Raw genomic sequence first — 19,598 nt, forward strand, 5'->3', positions numbered from 1 at the left:
CTGGCAAACTGGGACCGGGACTGGACTGGGAAGGGTCTGGTATCGCCCTCCGGGGGCGGGGCGATGGGGCCGGGGGGGCAGCAGCCCCTTCCCGTGGGTCTCCCAGACCACCCCCCAACCCCCCCGTCCCCCTTTCCCTGTTCCCCCCGGGGTTCCCGAGGGGAGAGCAGCGGGAATGGGGCGAGCAGGGACCCCGGACACCCCCAAGGGACACGGGGACGTCCCCAGTGTCACCCCCCCAAGTCCGCGACCCCCCCTTTCCCCCCAGTGGGACGGCTTTGGGTCTCCGCCAAAAATCCAATTCCCGGCGAATCCCGGCTGGATCCGGCACCTCCGGCACCACCTTGGACCTGCCTGCAGGTGCCACTGGTGCGACGTGGGCACGGGAAACTGGGGGTTGATGGAATTCCTCGGGAAAACAGACTGGGAGTATAATTTTTATTTCTGAAACGGAGTGAAACTTGAAAAGGAAACAATTCCCTTTCCAACTGGAAATTCCAACCAACTGCTCCATCGTGTTCTCTGAGAATTGCTGCCCTTGAAACCTTCTGAGGGTTCATTTGGGGCTACAGGAGCACCCAAAAACCATGGGAATGCTGGGAAACAGCTTAGTCCCCTGTGTCAGCCCTGGCCCAAGGCCAGAGCCTGGCGGCAAACCTGGCTTTTAATGAGAATTTCAGAAACAGCCTGGAATATCTCCTCTTAGGGAAAACTCCCAAGGCTCATCTCACCAACCCCCTGGAGAGAGAGGGATGGAAATCCGGGAAATATCAACGGACCTTTCCCGGATCAGCTGTTTTGGGGGGGGGGAATGGGGGAAATCCCCCTGGACTGGAGGGCTGGGCCGGGTCTCCCCAAGACCCACCGGCTCCGCAGCTCCTCCCGATCCCGATCCCACCGTTCTCCCGGGAATCCCGGCTCCGCTCCTGCCGCGTCCCGGGGCTGTGCCGCGCTGGGGGACGGGGGTCCCGCGGCCCGGGGGGGCCTGGGGGTCTGTCCTGCCGCGCTGGGTGACAGAGGGGTCCCGGGGGAGCCCGATCGGATCCCGGCGCCGGGATCACCTGGTGACGGAGGTGTCGGAGTCCACGTGTCCCAGGAGGAAGAGCTCGGGGCGGGCAGCGAAGCCCAGGCGGCCCTGGGGGGGGAAGGCGACAGTTAGAGCCGAGGGCAGTTAATGAGCCCGCACTGAGCCCGGTTTAATGAAGCCCGAGCTCAGACGGGTTTAATGAAGCCCAAAACGAGCCTAATTTAACGACGCCTAAACTGAGTCTGGTTTAACAAAGACCAAATTGAGACGGGTTTAATGAAGCTCAAGTTGAGAAGGGTTTAACAAAGCCTGAATTAAGCCTGATTCAACAAAGGCGAAGTTGAGCCAGATCTAATGAGACTGAGCTGCACAGAGTTTAATGAAGCAAAGCGGATCTGAGTTTAACGAAACCCCAGCTGAGCCCAGTTTAGCAAAGCCCGGGTGGGCACCGAGGTGGCAGTGCCGGCCATGGCTCCGGCATTACCACGTGCCCCGTTAATTAGTGCTCTGACCCAGCGCCGACGGGACCACTGTTAATTGGGAACGCATCCCGGTGTTAATTGGGGCAGGTCCCGGTGTTAATTGGGAACAGATCCCGGTGTTAATTGGGGCGGGTCCCGGTGTTAATTAGGAACAGATCCTGGTGTTAATTGGGGCGGGTCCCGGCCCGGCCCCACCCACAGCTCCGAGTCGATCCCTCCCGCAGACTCAATTAACTCCTGCTCCAGCTTAATTAAACTGGAGGGTGGATGAGCCTTAATTAGCACTGACAGCATAGGCGGGTTAATTACAGGAGGACGCTCCGAACCCTCGCGATGAGCCCGGATGATCTTGGTGTTAAACGGCGCCGAGCCCGGGCTGGGCTGGGCTGGAGTTGAGGCTCCGGGTCGGGGGAGGGAGAAAGGGGGGTAAGAAAGCAGGGAAAAAAACTGGAATTCCGTGTTTTTCAGCGCAGGGGTGGGTCGGGCCGGAGCAGGGCAGGATGGACGGGCCGTGTCCTGGATCCCACTGAAGGAATTCCAGCGGGAAGGCACCGCAGAGTGACGGACCCTCCACTCTCCCGCTGATGACACGGTCAGTGTGACCCCGGGAGCGAATCCCGCGGGATGGGGACGTGCCCCCCCCGGGAGCTCGTCCTACTGACACAGCTCCGTGAGCACTGGGGGCTCCACCACAGCCAGGAACGGCCGGCGATCGGAGCAGACCCCAAAAAACGACCCAGGAAGCCAAGTTGGAAAAGTCTCCGTGTTTTAATGGCGAAGGGGGTTCACACAACCGGGGAAAACTCCAAATTAGCGCAGCGAGGAGCGGAGCCCACGGACAGGGACCCGATCCAGAGGCTCTGCCATGGAGCTGCTGCCACGCAGTCAGTGTTTCAGTGTTTCAGTGTTTCAGCCACGAGAGCTGACCCCTCCCAAACCAACGTTCCTGATCCAGGAGAGCCAGGGGGTGTGTACAGTGGGATTCTGGAGCCGGAGTCCGACCCGTCCCCTCCCACCCCTGAATTCCCAGGGATCGTGGCTGTTGGGTTGTGGGAATGGGTGTAAAACCTATAAGTGTCACACTACAGGGTTAAATCCTGCTGGAATTCTGGGATAATGACCTGAAAACTGAGAATCCATCACGTCCTAATCCTTGCTTGGGTCAGGGGAAGCCACAAGGCTCAGTTCATTTGGGAAAGGGTGGGAAAAGTGGATACAATCCTGTCTCTAATTAGAGTGTTTTCCTGCTGGGCTCTGGGTGTTGTCACCCGTGTCCCTGGAATGTGTCCTGGACACCATGGAATAACCCCAGATCTTGGGCAGTGATGGATAAAGCCCTATGGAAGCCCCTAAGCAGGAAGGGGCTGCCCCGACCTGCTCCAATCCTGGGAGCAAGCCAGGTTTGCTCATGGAAGGGAAGAAATCCCAGTGACCACTGGATCCCAAAATGGCATCAGGGCAGCATTCCCAAGGGTTGGGGATTTTATTTCAGAGAGAATTCCCTGCCTGGGACAGGGGGTACAGGGAAAGGCTGATGGAATTACAAGGAAGCCTCATTACAGCAAGGGTTGGAGACCCTGGCACTGGCCAGCCCTGCTCCAAGGATCCCAAATAATCCAGGGCCAGGCTGGGTGGGAGCTGTGACACCCACTTGGGAGGGGAGCCTCTCACCCCCACCCCTGCTCCATCCTGCTAGATCCATAAAGCATTTTGGGATCTAAATCCATGGAGCTATGCCTCTGCCATGCCTCCAGGTGGACAGAGAAGGGAGTTCCCCTAATTAACCCTAATTTCCATGATCCAGAGATCCAAACCCATCCCACCAGGCAGGATGAGACTCCAACTCCCCCTAGAGCTGGAGATCTGAGAGATGCCCCGTTCCCTCTATCCCAATCTGTTCTGTTGCACTTGGGTTGCATTCCCAGCAAAGCTTCTCCCAAAAAACCCAAAACTCATTAAACACCAGCTGAAAGTGAGGTGGGGGAATTTAAATCTGGGAAAAGCAGGAGCAGCAAGGAAACCCCTGGAAAAGACTCTGGAGCTTCCACAGCCTGATTTTGAGCCATAATCCAGGGATTTTTGAGAACTCCAAGAGTATTTCCACAGGTCACAGGGAATAAAGTCACAAAATCATAAATAACCACAAACTCGTTTCCTTTGCTGACCCCCAAATCCCACATTGGGCCAGTAAAAACCAGTAGTGACAATATCAATGCTGAGGTTTCCCATCCTCGTGGGATTTCCCTGGGAATGGGAAGTGTTTTCCAGTGAAAAAGGACCAAATTTGGTCAGGCCAGGGTGGCAGAGGTAGATCCGGCTGTAGTGTCACCCCGGTCCCCAAATGCCACCCAAAAGGGGGATTTGGGTTTTTTGTAGCTTATTTGTCTGGATTATCCAGGACAGAGCTCCTGGGAGTCAGTGTTTGTGCTACTTGGGGTCAAACACCCCGGGATGAGGAATCTGGGGGGATTTAAAGGACAATGAGGACAGGAGGGGTCAGGCTGCTCCCATGTGCCCCCCAGCCCGGGGGGAGTTTGGGGGCTCAGCAAAGGAACAGCAGCAGGATTCCGGCAGTGCCGGGCGAACGCGGCTCCGGCGGCTCCGGCGGGTCCGGGCCCCCCCATTATTTGGGGGTCTGGGGCGGCGGCTCCAGGTGCAGGGTCCGGGTGACGCTTACCGTGTTCCCGCAGGCCAGGAAGGAGGCGCCCAGGGCGATGAGGCACAGCCACGTCTGCGGGGACACCAGGGGACAGTCAGGGAAGGGACAGAGGAGGGGCACAGGGTCAGGGAGTCGTGGAACCCTGGCATGGGTCGGGGTGGAAAAGCCTCTGGGATCGTTGGGCCAGCACTGGCACCAGCACTGCCAAGGCCACCACTGACCATGTCCCCAGGTGCCACATCCACACAGCTGGTAAATCCCCCCAGGGACAGGCACCTCTCTCTGCCCTGGGCAGCTGTGCCAGGGCTGGACACCCCTTTCCAGGAAGGGGTTTCCCCCAATATCCAGCCTAAACCTCCCCTGAGGCCGTTTCCTCTCCTCCTGTCACCTGGGAGCAGAGCAGAGCCCAACCCCGCCCCGGCTGCCCCTCCTGTCAGGAAGATGTTGGGGAGGGAGAAGGTCCCCCTGAGCCTCCTTTTCTCCAGGCTGAGCCCCCCCAGCTCCCTCAGTTCTCCAGCCCCTTCCCAGCTCCATTCCCAGCTCTGGACATGCTCCAGCCCCTCTGTGTTCTGCACTGGGGACCCCAAACCTCAGCTGGGGTGGGGGTGAAGCTCCACTAATGACCCCACAGAGTGATCCATTGGGAGGTCCCTCACTGGATCAGAGATTGGCCACTCAAGGAGTTGTGGCCAATGGCTCCATGCCCAGAGGATGAGTGGGGTCCCTGAGGGTCTAAACTGGGACCAGTATCCGGGAACAGCCTTATTGGGGACACAGATGGGGGTCACGTGCAGGTGACATCGAGCTGAGGGGGCAGGTGACAGCCCAGGGGGGCTCATCCCACAGCAGGGGAGGGGGTTCTGCCCCTCTGCCCCCTCAGGGGAGACCCCACCTGCAGAGCTGCCCCCAGCTCTGGGGCACCAACACAGGGAGGATGTGGAGCTGTTGGAGCAAGTCCAGAGGAGGATTTTGGGAAGGAATTCCTCCCTGTGAGGGTGGGGGGGCACGGGCATCGATTTCCCAGAGGATCTCTGGAAGTGTTCAAGGCCAGGCTGGATGGGGCTGGGAGGTGGAAGGTGTCCCTGTGCACAGCAGGGATGAAATAACCCTTAAGGTGCCTCCCAGCCCACCCCACCCCGTGGCTCCATGGTCACTCCATGATTTTCCACCTCTGTGACACACAGGCAGGGACAGAGGAGCCGTGTGCTGTTCCAAAGTCTTCCCAGCTGGGAGGGGGCCCAGGTGGAGCCCAACTCACCAGGTAGGCCACGAAGGACAGGTAGATGACACTGAGCACGGCGGCCCCGATGTACAGGCCCAGGTTGTGGAGGTCCCTCACGTAGGCCACCACGAAGTACATGTTGATGCTGCAGATGAGGAGGATCAGGAGGCCCCCGGCCACCTTCCAGAACCTGGGGGCAAGGAGAGACACAGCGGGGTGAGCACAATGGGGGGGATGGCCCAGGCCAGGAGGTGCCCCAGGTGAGGTGCTCCAGGTGAGGAGGTGCCCCAGGTGAAGAGGTTCCCAGGTGAGGTGCCCCAGGTGAGGAGGTTCCCAGGTGAGGAGGTGCCCCAGGTGAGGAGGTTCCCAGGTGAGGTGCCCCAGGTGAGGAGGTTCCCAGGTGAGGAGGTTCCCAGGTGAGGAGGTGCCCAGGTGAGGACGTGCCCAGGTGAGGACGTGCCCAGGTGAGGGGCAGGTGTGACCAGGGGGTTCCCGTGGTACTCACAGGCCATTGGCGAAGTCGTGCATCACAGTGGGCAGGCTGGTGAAGGTGAGCACTGGGATCAGTGCAAAGGGGAGCTGGAACAGGCAGGAAAACAGGGAAGAATGAAGAGTGGGAAGTGGCCTGATTATCATGGAGTGCTGGAACAGTTTGGGTGGGAAGGGACCTTAATGCTCATCCCCACCCCCTGCCATGGGTAGGGAGGGACTCCTTCCACTGACCAGGTTGTTCCAAGCCCCATCCGAGCTGGTCTTGAGCACCTGGGGGCTGGGAGGGGCCTGATCCCACCTGGCTGGGAACACCTGGGGCTGGGAGGGGCCTGACTCCACCCGGCTGCCCCCTGCTCACCTGGAGGCTCATGAGGACGTTGAGGAAGTCGTTCATGCCCGTCAGGTGCTCGACGTCCTGGAAGATGGCGACGAAGAGGGTGGGGGTGACGGCGATGGAGCGCGTGAGCAGCACCCGGGCAAAGCGGGACCAGCGCAGGTTCAGGAACCCCTGGGGGGGCACAGGGTGGGCGAGGGGTGAGAAAGGGCTGAGCAGCGAGGAGAGTGGAGCACAGGAGCAGCACAGGGCCAGGAACCCCTGGGGGGGCACAGGGGTGAGGGGGTGAGATGGCAACGAGGGAGGGCTGAGGAGGGAGTGAGGAGTATGGGGTGAGGAGTACAGAGGAGTAATGAGTAAGGAGTACTGAATACAGAGTAAGGAGTATGGAGAAGGTAGTGAAGAGTAAAGAGTAAGCAGTAAGGAGTACAGAGTGAGTAAGGAGTGAGGAGTAAGGAGTACTGAATACAGAGTAAGAAGTACAGAGGAGATGAGTCCGGAACACGAAGCAAGGAGTACAGAGTAAGGAGCACAGAACCCAGAGCAAGGAGGGAGCAGGGGGTGAGGAGCAGGGGGATGGTACCTCCATGACGAACTGGCCCGAGTAGGTGCCCGTCATGGTGGAGCTCTGCCCGGCCGCCAGGATCCCGATGGCCCAGATGTAGAGGGCGGCAGGGCCGAAGTAACACCCCAAAACAACGCCCTGGAACAGGATGGGGGGCAGCTCTGTCATCTGAGTGAGGGGTGGGCTCAAGGACCCCCAGGATCTCTTCCCCCTGACTCTGTGTTCAGGGATCCCTTTGCTGGTCCCAGTCCCCAATGCTCCCAGTTTACCCAGAAGCAGCAGCTGCCACCAGACAGGGCCACCAGCTGCCCCAGATGTGGCTGTGCCAACCCAGGGACACCAGATGGGGTCATGAGGCTGTCCCCTCACCAGGAACACCAGACAGGATCACCAGCTGCCCCAGATGTTGCTGTCCCTCCTTGGGGACACTGGACAGGGTCACTAGGCTGTCCCAGATGTGGCTGTCCCACCCCAGGGACACTAGATGGAGTCACCAGGCTGTCTCAGATGTGGTTGTCCCCACCCTGGGGACCCTAGACAAGGCCAACAGGATGTCCCCAAGCCACTCCCCTGGGGACACTCACCCCCTTGTATATGTCCACCTCCAGTGTCTCGTTGTTGTTGGGGAAGAGCGAGGAGTGGGGGCTGCTGGAGTTGACACAGACCTGGTTCTGCAAGGGCACAGAAGGGCAGGAATCAGGGAATGGGCTGGGGTGGAAAAGCTTTTGGGATCATTGGGTCCAGTGGTGACCCCAGCACTGCCAAGGCCACCACTGACTATGCCCCCAAGTGCCACATCCACACAGTTGTTAAATCCCCTCAGGGATAGGGACTCCACCCCTGCCCTGAGCAGCCTGTTCCATGAAGGAATTTTCCCTAAAATCCAACCTAAACATCCCCCAGCAGCCTTTTCCTCTCGTCCTGTCACTTGGGAGCAGAGTCCAATCCCCATCTGGCTGCAGGGAATTGCAGAGCCAGAAGGTCCCCCCTGAGCCTCCTTCTCTCCAGGCTGAGCCCCCCCAGCTCCCTCAGCTGCTCCTGCTGCTCCAGCCCCTTCCCAGCTCCGTTCCTGGCTCTGGACATGCTCCAGCCCCTTGAGGTCTTTGACCCCAGGACGCAGGGCTGGGCCTCAGCAGTGCCCAGCACAGGGGAAGGGGCACTGCCTTGGTCCCTCAGTCCCAGTCTGTCCCAGTCCCCCTCACCACGTCCGCGTTGGTCTTGTTGAAAAAGGCCTCAGCGAAGACGGCGACCACGAAGATGTTGATGATGAAGGACACGAAGAGCGCGATGCACGACTCGATGAAGAAATACTTGTTGGCATCTCGCACCTGCCGCTTGTTCGAGCGATCCACCTGCCTGGACTGGGGGACAGGGACAGGATGGGGGGTGGGAATTCACGGTTATCCTCGGAATTATGGCTGATTGAAGCGATGGTGGGACACAGAACATGCCCTCAGGTCCCACACCCCACAATGGCCACGAGCTCCTCTGAGGGGGTTTTCCGTGTCCCCCTCCCACGGTGGGACCCTCAGGACCCTCCCCACCCCCAGGTGCTCACCTTGACCAGGGCAGAGTGCAGGTACATGTTGTGGGGCATGATGACAGCGCCCACGATGCCCACGGCCTGCTCCAGCTGGGGCGTCCCACAGTCCTTGCAGTAGGGGATGAACAGCCCCTGCAGCACCTTCTCCTGGTTGGGCTTCACCGTGATGTACTGGGGACAGGAAAATGGGGGATTTGGGGCTGTGACACGTTGGCTGCTCCACAGCTGATATGTGGCTGTTTTGGTAAAAAACGAAACCACGAGCCGACTCAAATCTGCCCAAAATGTGGCTTTTAAGTGTCCATCACCATGTTTGGTGCTGATTTGGGATCGTAGGATTGAATCACGGACTTGTTAGGGTTGAAAGAGTCTCTGGGATCGTTGGGTCCAGCACTGGCACCAGCACTGCCGAGGCCACCACTGACCATGTCCCCAGGTGCCACATCCACACAGCTGGTAAATCCCCCCAGGGACAGGCACCTCTCTCTGCCCTGGGCAGCTGTGCCAGGGCTGGATACCCCTTTCCAGGAAGGGATTTCCCCTAATATCCAGCCTAAACCTCCCCTGAGGCCGTTTCCTCTCCTCCTGTCACCTGGGAGCAGAGCAGAGCCCAACCCCGCCCCGGCTGCCCCTCCTGTCAGGAAGATGTTGGGGAGGGAGAAGGTCCCCTCTGAGCCTCCTTTTCTCCAGGCTGAGCCCCCCCAGCTCCCTCAGTTCTCCAGCCCCTTCCCAGCTCCATTCCCAGCTCTGGACACGCTCCAGCCCCTCAGTGTCTCCTGGAGACAGGGGGTACCTCGTATCCAAAGGTCAGTGCCATGATGGTGATCAGGAACCCAAAAAACGCCTCCAGCTTCCGCAGGCCTGCGAGGAGGGAAAGGCCCCTTGTCAGCAACCCGAGAAACCCTCAATCTCAGATTTAATTCCTGGAATTCTGAAGGATAAATTACCATATTTGTCGAGGAAGAGGAAGACAAAGGTGTCAGCGATGGTGATGAGCACCCCCCCCCAGAGCGGGATCCTGCAGGAGAGAGTGGGGTCAGTGCACACCCAGAGTCCCAAATGCCCTTTATTTAGGGCTTTTTCTGGGATGGATCTGCATGTCCAGGGGTTCTTCCCAGCCTGAGCAGGCGTTGGGATGTGCAGGGCTGTGTCCTGCTCTGAGGGAGGCGACCCTCTGAATCCTGAGGGAAACCCCAGGTCTGTCTGTTCCAGTTCCATTTCCTGCCTTCCCAGCTCAAAGGACGCCTTCCCAGGAATCCTCTATGGGATGTGGAGTTTGGCAGGAAGCTGCACCCCAATTGTGTACCAGTCAGAGCTAAAACCAACTCCAGCCCCTGTGGGTCCCACAGTTGAAATCCAGCACTGGAGGCTGAGTCAGCGATGAGACCTCGACTGGTGGGGGTGACTCACGTCCTCAGGGCTGAGCTGGGGGCATTTACGGGGTGATAGAGTTTTTGGTTCCCCTTTCTCCTCATTTCCTGCACAACCCCAACTCACTTGCCCACAGAGAGCAGGTTGATGGCGATGGCCGAGCCGATGACCTCCTGCATGTCCGAGCCGATGATGGCGAGTTCCACCATCAGCCACAGGATGATCCGAGGGAACTGGGGGCAAAGAAACACCCAATGCCATGAAAAACAGGGGAAAATGTCTCCTCCCACGGGGCTGTGGTGATCTCATGTGCAGGAATGGGATCCTCTCCCTGCCCTGGTTGTTGGTGACCATCACTGCAGCTGCCCTGGAGCTGAAATCCCAGCTCCTGTGGCAATCCCGGGGAGGATCCGGGTCACTTGTGTCACCCCATTCCTGCCCTCGATACGTCCTATTGTGAGAGTGAGACGTGGTATTTCCCTGTATGGACACACTGGGAAGGAGCACTGGGACATGTTCCAGGTGGGAGCACTGACACGGTGTCGGGGTTGGAGCACAGAGACCAGGCACCCCCAGTGTCCCCACAGCCCTTCCCAGTGCACAGGGCTGGGACATTCCCAGTGTCCCCACAGCCCTTCCCAGTGCACAGGGCTGGGACATTCCCAGTGTCCCCACAGCCCCTGCCCGGGCCAGCCTTGCTCATCATCATCAGCCCTTCCTTACACAAGCCTGAGGAACTCCCAAGCAGAGGATGGAACAGCCAGGGAGTGGTTTTGACCTAAAGGGCCGTTTCTCTCTCTCTAATTCCTTGGGATTATTTCAGTATTCCTACCTCAGGAGGCAGCTGAAAATCCCGGATTTTCTTCCTGACTGGCAAATACCAACATCCCTCCCCTCCCTCCTTGTGCTTCCCAAGCCGGGACAGCACTGAGGGACCCCAAAACATCCTCCACCTGCCCCATTAACAGCCCAGGCCCTCACCAAGCCCTCATGGCACCACCAAGGACATGGGGGGGTTCACTCACCTTTTGACCCCCCCATCTCCTCCAGCCCCCCAGCACTGTCCCCAGCCCCCCTTGGCACCCCCGAGGGCCCCGTGGGGGTGTCACCCACCTTGTGGTACTGGCGGTGGCAGACCTCAGCCAGGTGCAGCCCCGTGACCACCCCCAGCCGCGCCGCCAGGCGCTGCAGCAGCAGCCCGATGACCGTGGCCAGCAGCAGCACCCACAGGAGCTGGGACAGGGACACAGGGGGGACACGCAGATATGAAGACACAAATAGGTGGGGAGACACAGAGAGCCACCCACAAGGCCCCAGGCCTGCCCCAAGCCCACAGTTCTGTGTTGAAAATCAAATTATTGACATTTTTGAGGCAATTACACACCAGGAGCTGCGTGGGACGGGATGGATCCAAAGGGACACAAAGGCAGGATCTAGGACCCTCCTGCCCCCCGCCCCCGGGTGTTCCCACCACCACCAGCCCCACATTCCAGATGGGATGTGGGTCTCCCCTGACCTTGAAGCCGGCGACGGCCCCGGACTGCAGGTCGGACTCGATGTTCCCGGGGTCCAGGTAAGCGATGCTCATCAGGAACCCGGGGCCCGTGAACGCCCACAGCTTGCGGAAGCTGAAGCAGGAATGCTGTGGGAAAGGAGGGACATGAGCAGGGCTTGGGGCAGCGCCCTCACTGACACTGCAGACAGCAGCTGGAGGGTCAGCCTGAGCCTTAACCCCATCCTAACTGATCAGCCTGAGCCTTAACCCTGTCCTAAACTGATCAGCCTGAGCCTTAACCCTGTCCTAAACTGATCAGCCTGAGCCTTAACCCTGTCCTAAACTGATCAGCCTGAGCCTTAACCCCATCCTAAACTGATCAGCCTGAACCTTAACCCTGTCCTAAACTGATCAGCCTGAGCCTTAACCCTGCCCTAAACTGATCAGCCTGAGCCTTAACCCTGTCCTAAACTGATCAGCCTGAGCCTTAACCCTGTCCTAAACTGATCAGCCTGAGCCTTAACCCTGTCCTAAACTGATCAGCCTGATCCTTAACCCCATCCTAAAATCCTGCCTATTCCTTAATCCCATCCCAAAGTCTGCTTTAGGATGTCTGGTCCCAGTCTGAGGAGTTTAGGCTGAGAATAAAGGCCAAGGCCACGCTCAAGGAATCTCAGGGGGGAGTGGGATCCTCCCTCCCCAGCAGCCAAAACTGGGGGCTCCAGCCAAGGGCAGAGGCACCCACAGCCCTGGGATGGGACAAGGGACAAGGAGACAGGGCTGTCACAAGGCCAGCCAAGGCTCCTGCTCCCTGATAAGGGAACACAGGGCCAGGTCCCTCCCTGAGGTATGACAAGGCCTTTCCCTGCTCCAAGCAGGAGCCAAATCCCAAGGGATGAATCATTAACATGGCCCTCACCCCTCTCCAGACCACAGGAGACACCTCCCCCACTTCCCTCCCAAATCTCCATCTCCCAGTCACCCTTCCCAATCTAGGAGACCCCTCAGCCTTTCTCTCCCAAATCTCCATCCCCAGGTCCCACTTCCTAGTCCAGGAGAACTCCATCCCCTCCTCTTCCAAATCCCCATCTCCAGACCACCCTTCCCAATCCAGGCTGGAAGGGGAAGTGGTGCCCATGGGAATGACTCAGGTGCCTGAGGCAGATTTTTCCATGGGGTTTTTCTCCCTCACCGTCTCATCCTCGGGGATTGGGATCTTGCTGTCGAAGTAGGTGGTGAAGGGCTCCTCCTCGGTGTCCTCGGGGGGCTGCAGGGGGCTCCTGCTGCTGGAGATGGTGCTGACCACCCCCCCGAGTCCCCCGGGCTCCCCAGAGACATCCTCTGCAGGGAGAGAGGGAATGGGAATAGTGAGAATCCCTGGAAAGACAAGAAATTCTGGCGAGGGCTGGCAAGCCCCACAGGCAGAGTAGAACGAGCCAGCCAATGCTAATTAGGTGATAAAGAGATAATTAAATCAAAATATCCCACAATGCTGCACCCCCCAGAGCCTGCTGCTGTCCTGGAATCTCCTCTCCCGCCCGGTCCCAGGCTGGAGCCAGGGATTTATTTATTCCAACTAATTTTAAAAGCCCCATCCCAGAACACAATGTGGAGTGAGGGCAGTGCCAGTGCCCCTGCAATGATTAACCAGGCTGGATGACCCAGATTCCATGGAAACCTGGGGCTGCTCCTGCACCACTATCCCAGACTCTCCCAGCTGGATCCCAGAGACACACGTCTGGAAGTGAGGGACAGCTGGGAGATACCACACAACTCTCCCCCCAGGGAGAGCCAGCACTGAGAGAATTCCAGGAGTTTCAAAAGGTAAGGAGTGAGGAGAATGTCCAGGAATGGACACACTCATTCCCACATTCCAACCCCAGCCCCCCCCACCTCCAGCAGAAGTCTCGATCCCGATCCCGTACTCACTCCCAATCCTGTTCTCACTCCCAGTCCTGCTCTCTCTCCCACTCTCCCCACGGGACATTTCCCTCCGGGAGCAGCGTCCCAGCGCTCTGGGCTCGGACAGGGCAGCTCTTGGCCCAGCTCTCCTATTGCATCACCACCGAGCTCCTCCTTTTCCCGGGGCCTCCCAGAAACCTGCCAGGGCCACATTTACATAAGGGATTTGGAGCTGCCCAGGTGTGCAGAGATCCCTGCCCAGGACATTCCTGCCAAGACGTTCCTGCACAAGCTGGGCTGGTTCGGCTGGTTCAGCCAGGCTGAGACCCCAGGGTGCTGTGAACCTCCTGCTCGGATCACCCCAGCACCCTGGGGCTCATCCTGGCACCCATCCCAGCACCCCGGGGCTTATCTGGCACCCACGACTTATCTCAGCACCCTAGGGCTCATCCTGGCACCCTGGAACTCATCCCAGAGCCCAGAGTTCATCCTGGCACCGCAGGACTCATCCTGGCACCCCAGGACTCATCCTGCCACCCTGGGATTCATCCCGGAGCCCAGAGCTCATCCTGGCACCCCAGGACTCATCCTGGCATCACCCTGGGGCTCAACCCGGCACCTTGGGGCTCATCCTGGTATCCCGGGGCTCATCCTGGTATCCCAGGACTCATCCCAGCACCCCAGGGCTCATCCCAGCAGCTCCAGATGAGCCTGGAATGAAGGAAAGGAAGGAGGATGAGGAGGGCAGCCCCCACCCCATGCCCGGTCCAGCCTCACCGTAGGACGCCTTCCGCTCCATGTCCGAGCTCCCCATGGTGGGGCCTTTCCTGTGCTCCAGGGACTGGTTTATTCTGGACACATTGGCTGCAAAGGAGAAGGGAAAAATCCTGTCAGGAAGGAGAATCAGAGCTGGCAGGAGAGTGGGGACAGCCAACAGCTCTGGCAGGGACAGATTCACTTCCCAGGCTCTTTTCCAGCTCTAAGAAATCTGGCAGGGATGGACTCACTTCCTGGGCCCTTTTCCAGCTCTGAGGGTCCTCGTAAGGATGGGAGGGGTAATTTGGGCTGGGACCTGCTGGGAAAGTCCCCCATCCTCCCCCTAAAAAGGACTGACGGGCACCAACGTGGCAGGAGTGTCCACAGGCAGCTGGAGCTGGTTGTGAAACTCCAGTCCAGGAAACAAGGGTGGAATTTCCTCACTGTGGAAACCACATCCCATCCCCTCCTTCCTGGTGCTTATGGCACCCCTGGCACCCACAGCACCCTCCAAACCCTCCCAGAACCCCACCATCACCCCTCAAACCCTCCCAGCATTCCCCCAGCTATCCCAGGCATTGGGAATTGGGTTAAGGGCAGGTTTAACTCCTTCATCATGATCTGGGTTTAAATCCAACCCACGCAGGACTGAGCCAGAATCTGGGCTGGGGCTGGGACTGGAGCAGGAGGGAACCAGAAACTGGGATGGGACTGGGAATGGAGCAAGAGGGAATCAGAAACTAGGATGGGGATGCAGCAGGAGGGAGCTGGGGATGAGCTGGCACCCTCCAGGCTCTGGAGGTTCAACCCCCTCAAGCCCCCAAGGACGAGCCAAAGTCCCTCAGTTTGGTCTGTAAAGCACTTAATCCCTCCTCAAATCCCATTGGATTTGAATGGGAGATTTCCATAAAACAAAGGAATACTGGTTCAGTGAGGATGTAAAAGAAAATCATCAGCCAGGGATTCGGTTTAAGCGATTTGAACCAATTTTAAGGTTTTAAAGATGAATTCCCAGTTTCACAACCAGCCCCGGAGGTGGGTTGTGACTGAGCCAGGTGCTGAAATCACTTGAGACGGGCTAAAACACCTGAGAGGGACTGAAATCCCCCCAAAGATGCCAAAGTCACCTGAGAGGTGGGGAGACACTGCTGGAGCCACAATTGTTGGGTTTCCACCCAGACCACCCCAGGTTTGGAGTGATGACTCCAGGGGAACGTGGGCACTGACCCCTCTGGACCCCCAAAATCCCCACTCCCACCGAGGCACAGGGGGGAGTTGTGTTATTCCCCCACTTTAACCTGGAGTGTTTGCACAAGCACGTGGAGTCATGGAATATTGGAATGTTCCCAAAAAGATCACCGAGGCCAACTCCTGGCCCTGCACGGGACACCCCAAAAATCCCCTTGGACACCCTCTGCCCCTTCCGGGCTCTGATCACCCCAAACTGCCACACGCCGTGGGGAGAAAGGGGAGGAAACACCTCCAGGAGCTGGATTTGATCCCTGTAGGTCCCTTCCAACTGGGATATTCCATAACCTCCTGCCACCTCCCAGCCACAGCCCCGGACTTGCCCCAGCAGTTCCCCCCTGACCCAGGACCACCTCCCAGCTCCGACCCCACCACTTCCCTTCTTTGTTAAGCCCCAAACCCCACAGCTTCCACTAAAACAAACCCCTGAAGTTCAGCAATAAGCCACCTTTTCCCAAATTGTGATCCAGGAGAAGCAGCCTTACCCTGGCAGTGAGTCCCACCGGAGCCTCACTCCGTGAGGGGCGAGGAGGACAATCCTGAGGGAACGTTCGTTACAGACCCACCTCAGTATCTGCCCCCACACCAGCCCAGCCCGGGCAAGGGTGGGAGGGGGCCCCTTATCTGCTCCAGCAGCTGCTGGGCTGGGAGATGGATCCACCCCCAGCACAGGGAACGTGTCCCACGGGTGCCCAGAGAGCCCTCTGTGGGAAGGTGACCCCAGGGACCCCACCTGGCTGCCCCTGCTGTCAGGCAGGTGTGGAGAGGGAGAAGGTCCCCCCTGAGTCTCCTCTTCTCCAGGCTGAGCCCCCCCCAGTCCCCCCAGCCACTCCTGGTGCTCCAGCCCCTTCCCCAGCTCTGTTCCCAGCTCCAGCCCCTCAATGTCCTGCACTGGGGACCCAAAACTGATTCCAGGATTTGGGGTTTGGCCCCAGCAGTGCCCAGCACAAGGGGACGGGCACTGCCCTGGTCCCAGTGGCCGTGCTGTGGCTGAGACGAGCCAGGTGCCCGTGGCCTCCCTGCCCACCTGGGCACACCCGTGTCCTTTCCCACGGGACACAGGCGTGGGCTCACCAGGCTCTGCCTCCTGGTGGTCAAACCCCCACTGTGACCCCACTGCTGTTACACCCAACAGTCCCAGGCATTCCCAGGGGAACATTCCCTGGAATACCACAAGCCCTGAGCAGAACATCACGAGGTCACTCCACAAACCCGCCGACACGACACGGTGCTGCTGTGCAGGCCTTCTCCACCCACAGAGCAAACAACAATCAAGGAACAACGGGCCCTTGTTCCACCCCCCCCTTCAAACCCACTGTCCAACGGGTCCTTCCAACAGCCACAGGCTCATCCTGCTTCTGCTCCTCCCCTCGGGGCACAGGAGCAGCCTGGCCCCGTGCTGGGAGCAGTTCCTGCCATTGAGGTCTCGTGCCTTTGATGTGGGGCTTTGAGCTGGGCTGGTCCCTGCAGGGCAGGCAGGATCCTCACGGATCCTTCTGGAGCAGTTTTGGGGCCAACATCTTGTTTTGCTCCACACACAGACACCCTGTGGGCTGGTGGTGACACCGGGAGCCCTTCACCTGCTCACCCTGACCCCTTAGTCCAGCCCCTCCAGGTGATGTCCCACTGGGAGCCCCAGGCACAACACCCCAAACTGGCACAGACAGCCCATCGTCCCAGCAAAGGTAACTGGTGAACTGGGTGGTGACTGGTGCTGGGGTAATGGTTGGACGGGATGATCTCAGAGAGCTTTTCCAGCCTTGATTCCCCAATTCCACTCCCTTGACCATATTCCAGGTGTCCCCTGGCACTGGCACCACCAGGGTTGGGACCTGGAAAATCTTTTCCTTTGCACAGACCTGGGGGGGTCCCTGTGGGGAGCAGCACAGGGTCCATCCCTATGGGATTCCTCCCCCCTCCCTCTGCCCCACTCCTACCCATGACCTGAGAGGACAAAGCCAGCAGCGACCTCTGCTCCGGTTGCACGAGGACAGGTCACCTGCCCACATCTGAACAGGTCAGACCAGCTTGTTTCCTGCCCATCCCTCACCCCATCCCACATTCCGGAGCTGGGATATGCCTGGGTGCAGGAGGGCACGGGGGGCTGAGCCCAGCCCTGCTCACCTGCTCACACAGGTGTCCTCTCCAGGAAATTTGGAGCATGACCTGGTTCTTTCCACAGAAACACACGGAAACAACTCCCTGGCAGGGAGGAGCAGCTTCCTCCCAGCCTGCTCAGGAGCAGCTCTCTTCCCAGCCTGCCCAACTCCTGGATTTGGGAGCCGAGCGTGGGACAGGCGGCTGACGCACACCTGAGACTGCGAGAACTTTCACCACCTGTAATAAACCACGCGCGTCCAACCCACAACAACACGGGGCCGTTATTCCACCACCGGCTGCACCGTCCCGCTCTCCCACACCTCGGGAGCTCGTCCGAGGGCTCCCCTGCCCGTGGCCGAGCCTCCTCCCAGCGCAGGGAGGGCCGGAACCCCTCCCGAGCGCACCTTCACCCACAGCCACGCGCGGACCTCGGCCGGGAGCGCAGAGCCCCGCCCGGACACAGCGACATTCCCTGAACTGCTCCGGGAACGGGGAGAGCAGAGCCCCGCCCGGACACAGCGACATTCCCTGAACTGCTCCGGGAACGGGGAGAGCAGAGCCCCGCCCGGACACAGCGACATTCCCTGAACTGCTCCGGGAACGGGGAGAGCAGAGCCCCGCCCGGACACAGCGACATTCCCTGAAGTGCCCCGGGAACGGGGAGAGCAGAGCCCTGCCCGGACACAGCGACGTTCCCTGAAGTGCCCCGGGAATGGGGAGAGCAGAGCCCCGCCCGGACACAGCGACATTCCCTGAAGTGCCCCGGGAGGCTCCGGCACGGGCCGGACTCACCGTCCGCACCGGGAGGCTCCGGAGCTGGGACCGGGGACACCGGATGGGGGATCTGCAGGGACAAGGACACGTGTCCGGGAACCTCCGCCCGGGCAGGACGAGCTCCACGGGATCTCAGAGATTCAAGGGTTCCATGGCGGGGATCCCGGGGCTCTGTGACTGTGATCCCAGAGGTCCCAGGGCTCCATGGGTAATCCCAGGGTTCCATGGCTGTGACCCCGGGGATTCGAGAGATCCCAGGGTTTCATGGCTGTGATCCCGGGGCTCCCAGGGCTCCGTGGCTGTGCTCCCAACGCACCCCAGCCCCGCTATAGGGTCGCTGCACCCCCAGCACCTCGGAAGAGTGAGGGAAGAGCCTGGGGGGCCCCGGAGCCCCCCAGATCCCAAGGAGGAGCCCAGAGGACGAGACTCGGTGCCGCCGCCCCCGCGGTGCCCGCCCGCAGGGACCCCCGGGACACCCCAAGGTCACCGGGGGTCCCCCAGCCCCGCGATGGTGGGGGGGCAGCGCCCGGGGGGCCGCGAGAGGCCCTGAGTGCTGGGGGGTGTGTGTGGGGGCGCAACGGCTCCATGGCCCCCCTTGTAAACCCACCCCGTGGTCCCGCAGCACATCGAGCAGAACCCCCGGGCAGGATTCCCCTCCCCAGAACCCCCGGGGACGCGCCCCCGAGGCAGGATCCCCCCGCTCCAAGGGGAACCTCCCCCTGGAGGGGAGTGGGACCACCCTCGAGAGGTCCCCCCGTTCCCCTCATGGCTCACCGGCCCCGGCCGCCCCCGGCCCCGCCGCCGCCTCATCCCCGGCCCGGCCGGAGCCGCGTCCCGGCGCGCGGAGCCGCGTCACGGGGCGGGACCGGGGGAGGGACCGGGGATGGCGCGGGGAACAGCGGGGGGGGATCGGGAGGTACCGGGGGGGAGCTCCGGGGGGCAATTGGGGATGGTACTGGGGGCGGCACCTGGGCTAGGCCCCCGTGCGGGGGGGTCACCTTGGAGGTGACAGGACCCCGGTGCAGTCCCAGTATGGGGGGCCGGGAGGGCCTTGACACCCCCGTGGTCTTGGGGTCGGGGGCAGAGCCCCAGCTCTGGGTTGAACCCAGTGGGGGGGCTGAGCCCCAGTGAGGCCCCAGGAGGGTCCCAGGACCCCAGTGTAGTCCCCAGTATGGGGGTCGGGGCACTCCCGTGGTCCTGGGGTCGAGGGCAGAACCCCAGCTCTGGGTTGAACCCAGTGGGGAGGCTGAGCCCCAGTGAGGCCCCAGGAGAGTCCCAGGACCCCGTGGTGGTGATGAGGGGGCACACCAGCTGCAGCATCCCCCTGCTCCCACTCTGAGCTTTTCCTAACAGCCGCTCATTCCACCCCAAATCGTGGATCCCTTTGGAGCCCAAGAGCCCTCCTGGAACTCCCCTCGCCCCCCCAGCAGCGCTTTTGGTACCAAAATACCTCTGTTTTTCTCTCCCAGTTCCCAGACTTTTGGCGCCCTCCAGTGCTGGTTCCCCCCCTGACTGCTCCCATCTCTCCCAGATGGGATTGCTCCCTTCTCTCCCAGAAAACCCCGTGTTTTGGGGGAGAACGGCCTGACAGGGCTTTTCTTTCATTTGCTGCTTGTTTTTCCAGAGGG

The 19,598-nt window shown here is 60.2% G+C and overlaps 1 protein-coding gene across 2 annotated transcripts; it reads right to left on the minus strand.

The window, feature by feature from the left end:
• Positions 1-424: 424 nt before the first annotated feature.
• On the minus strand, positions 425-18,833 carry LOC127462706 (natural resistance-associated macrophage protein 2-like). Of its 2 annotated transcripts, none has more exons than XM_051771570.1 (17): positions 18,745-18,833; positions 13,870-13,956; positions 12,383-12,531; positions 11,212-11,337; positions 10,809-10,928; positions 9,822-9,928; positions 9,272-9,342; positions 9,118-9,185; positions 8,340-8,495; positions 7,984-8,142; positions 7,366-7,452; positions 6,800-6,919; positions 6,241-6,390; positions 5,896-5,969; positions 5,427-5,580; positions 4,187-4,240; positions 425-1,135 (listed from the first exon to the last, which is right to left on the minus strand). In XM_051771570.1, exons 2-17 carry the CDS (start codon positions 13,904-13,906, stop codon positions 1,058-1,060), a joined length of 1,710 nt encoding a protein of 569 aa, XP_051627530.1. In that variant the 5' UTR covers positions 13,907-13,956; positions 18,745-18,833; the 3' UTR covers positions 425-1,057. The 2 variants fall into 2 exon arrangements, with proteins under 2 accessions (XP_051627530.1, XP_051627529.1); XM_051771569.1 differs by lacking the exon at positions 18,745-18,833 and adding an exon at positions 13,120-13,290.
• Between the last annotated feature and the right edge of the window lie 765 nt (positions 18,834-19,598).

The sequence above is a fragment of the Manacus candei genome, unplaced genomic scaffold, assembly GCF_025592945.1.
Source record: "Manacus candei isolate 608988 ecotype Guabito, Panama unplaced genomic scaffold, ASM2559294v1 h1tg000137l, whole genome shotgun sequence".
NCBI classification, from domain to species: Eukaryota; Metazoa; Chordata; class Aves; order Passeriformes; family Pipridae; genus Manacus; species Manacus candei.

What these genes read in the sequence shown, in the direction of transcription:
- LOC127462706 (XM_051771569.1), bottom strand. Translation starts at nt 13,177, where the DNA reads ATGTCCCGTGGGGAGAGTGGGAGAGAGAGCAGGACTGGGAGTGAGAAC. An exon ending in GAGTGAGAACAGGATTGGGA is followed by an intron (nt 12,532 to 13,119) that starts GTGAGTACGGGA and finishes CTCTCCCTGCAG; the next exon opens with AGGATGTCTCTGGGGAGCCC. An exon ending in ACGTCCTCATGAGCCTCCAG is followed by an intron (nt 5,970 to 6,240) that starts GTGAGCAGGGGG and finishes TGCCTGTTCCAG; the next exon opens with CTCCCCTTTGCACTGATCCC.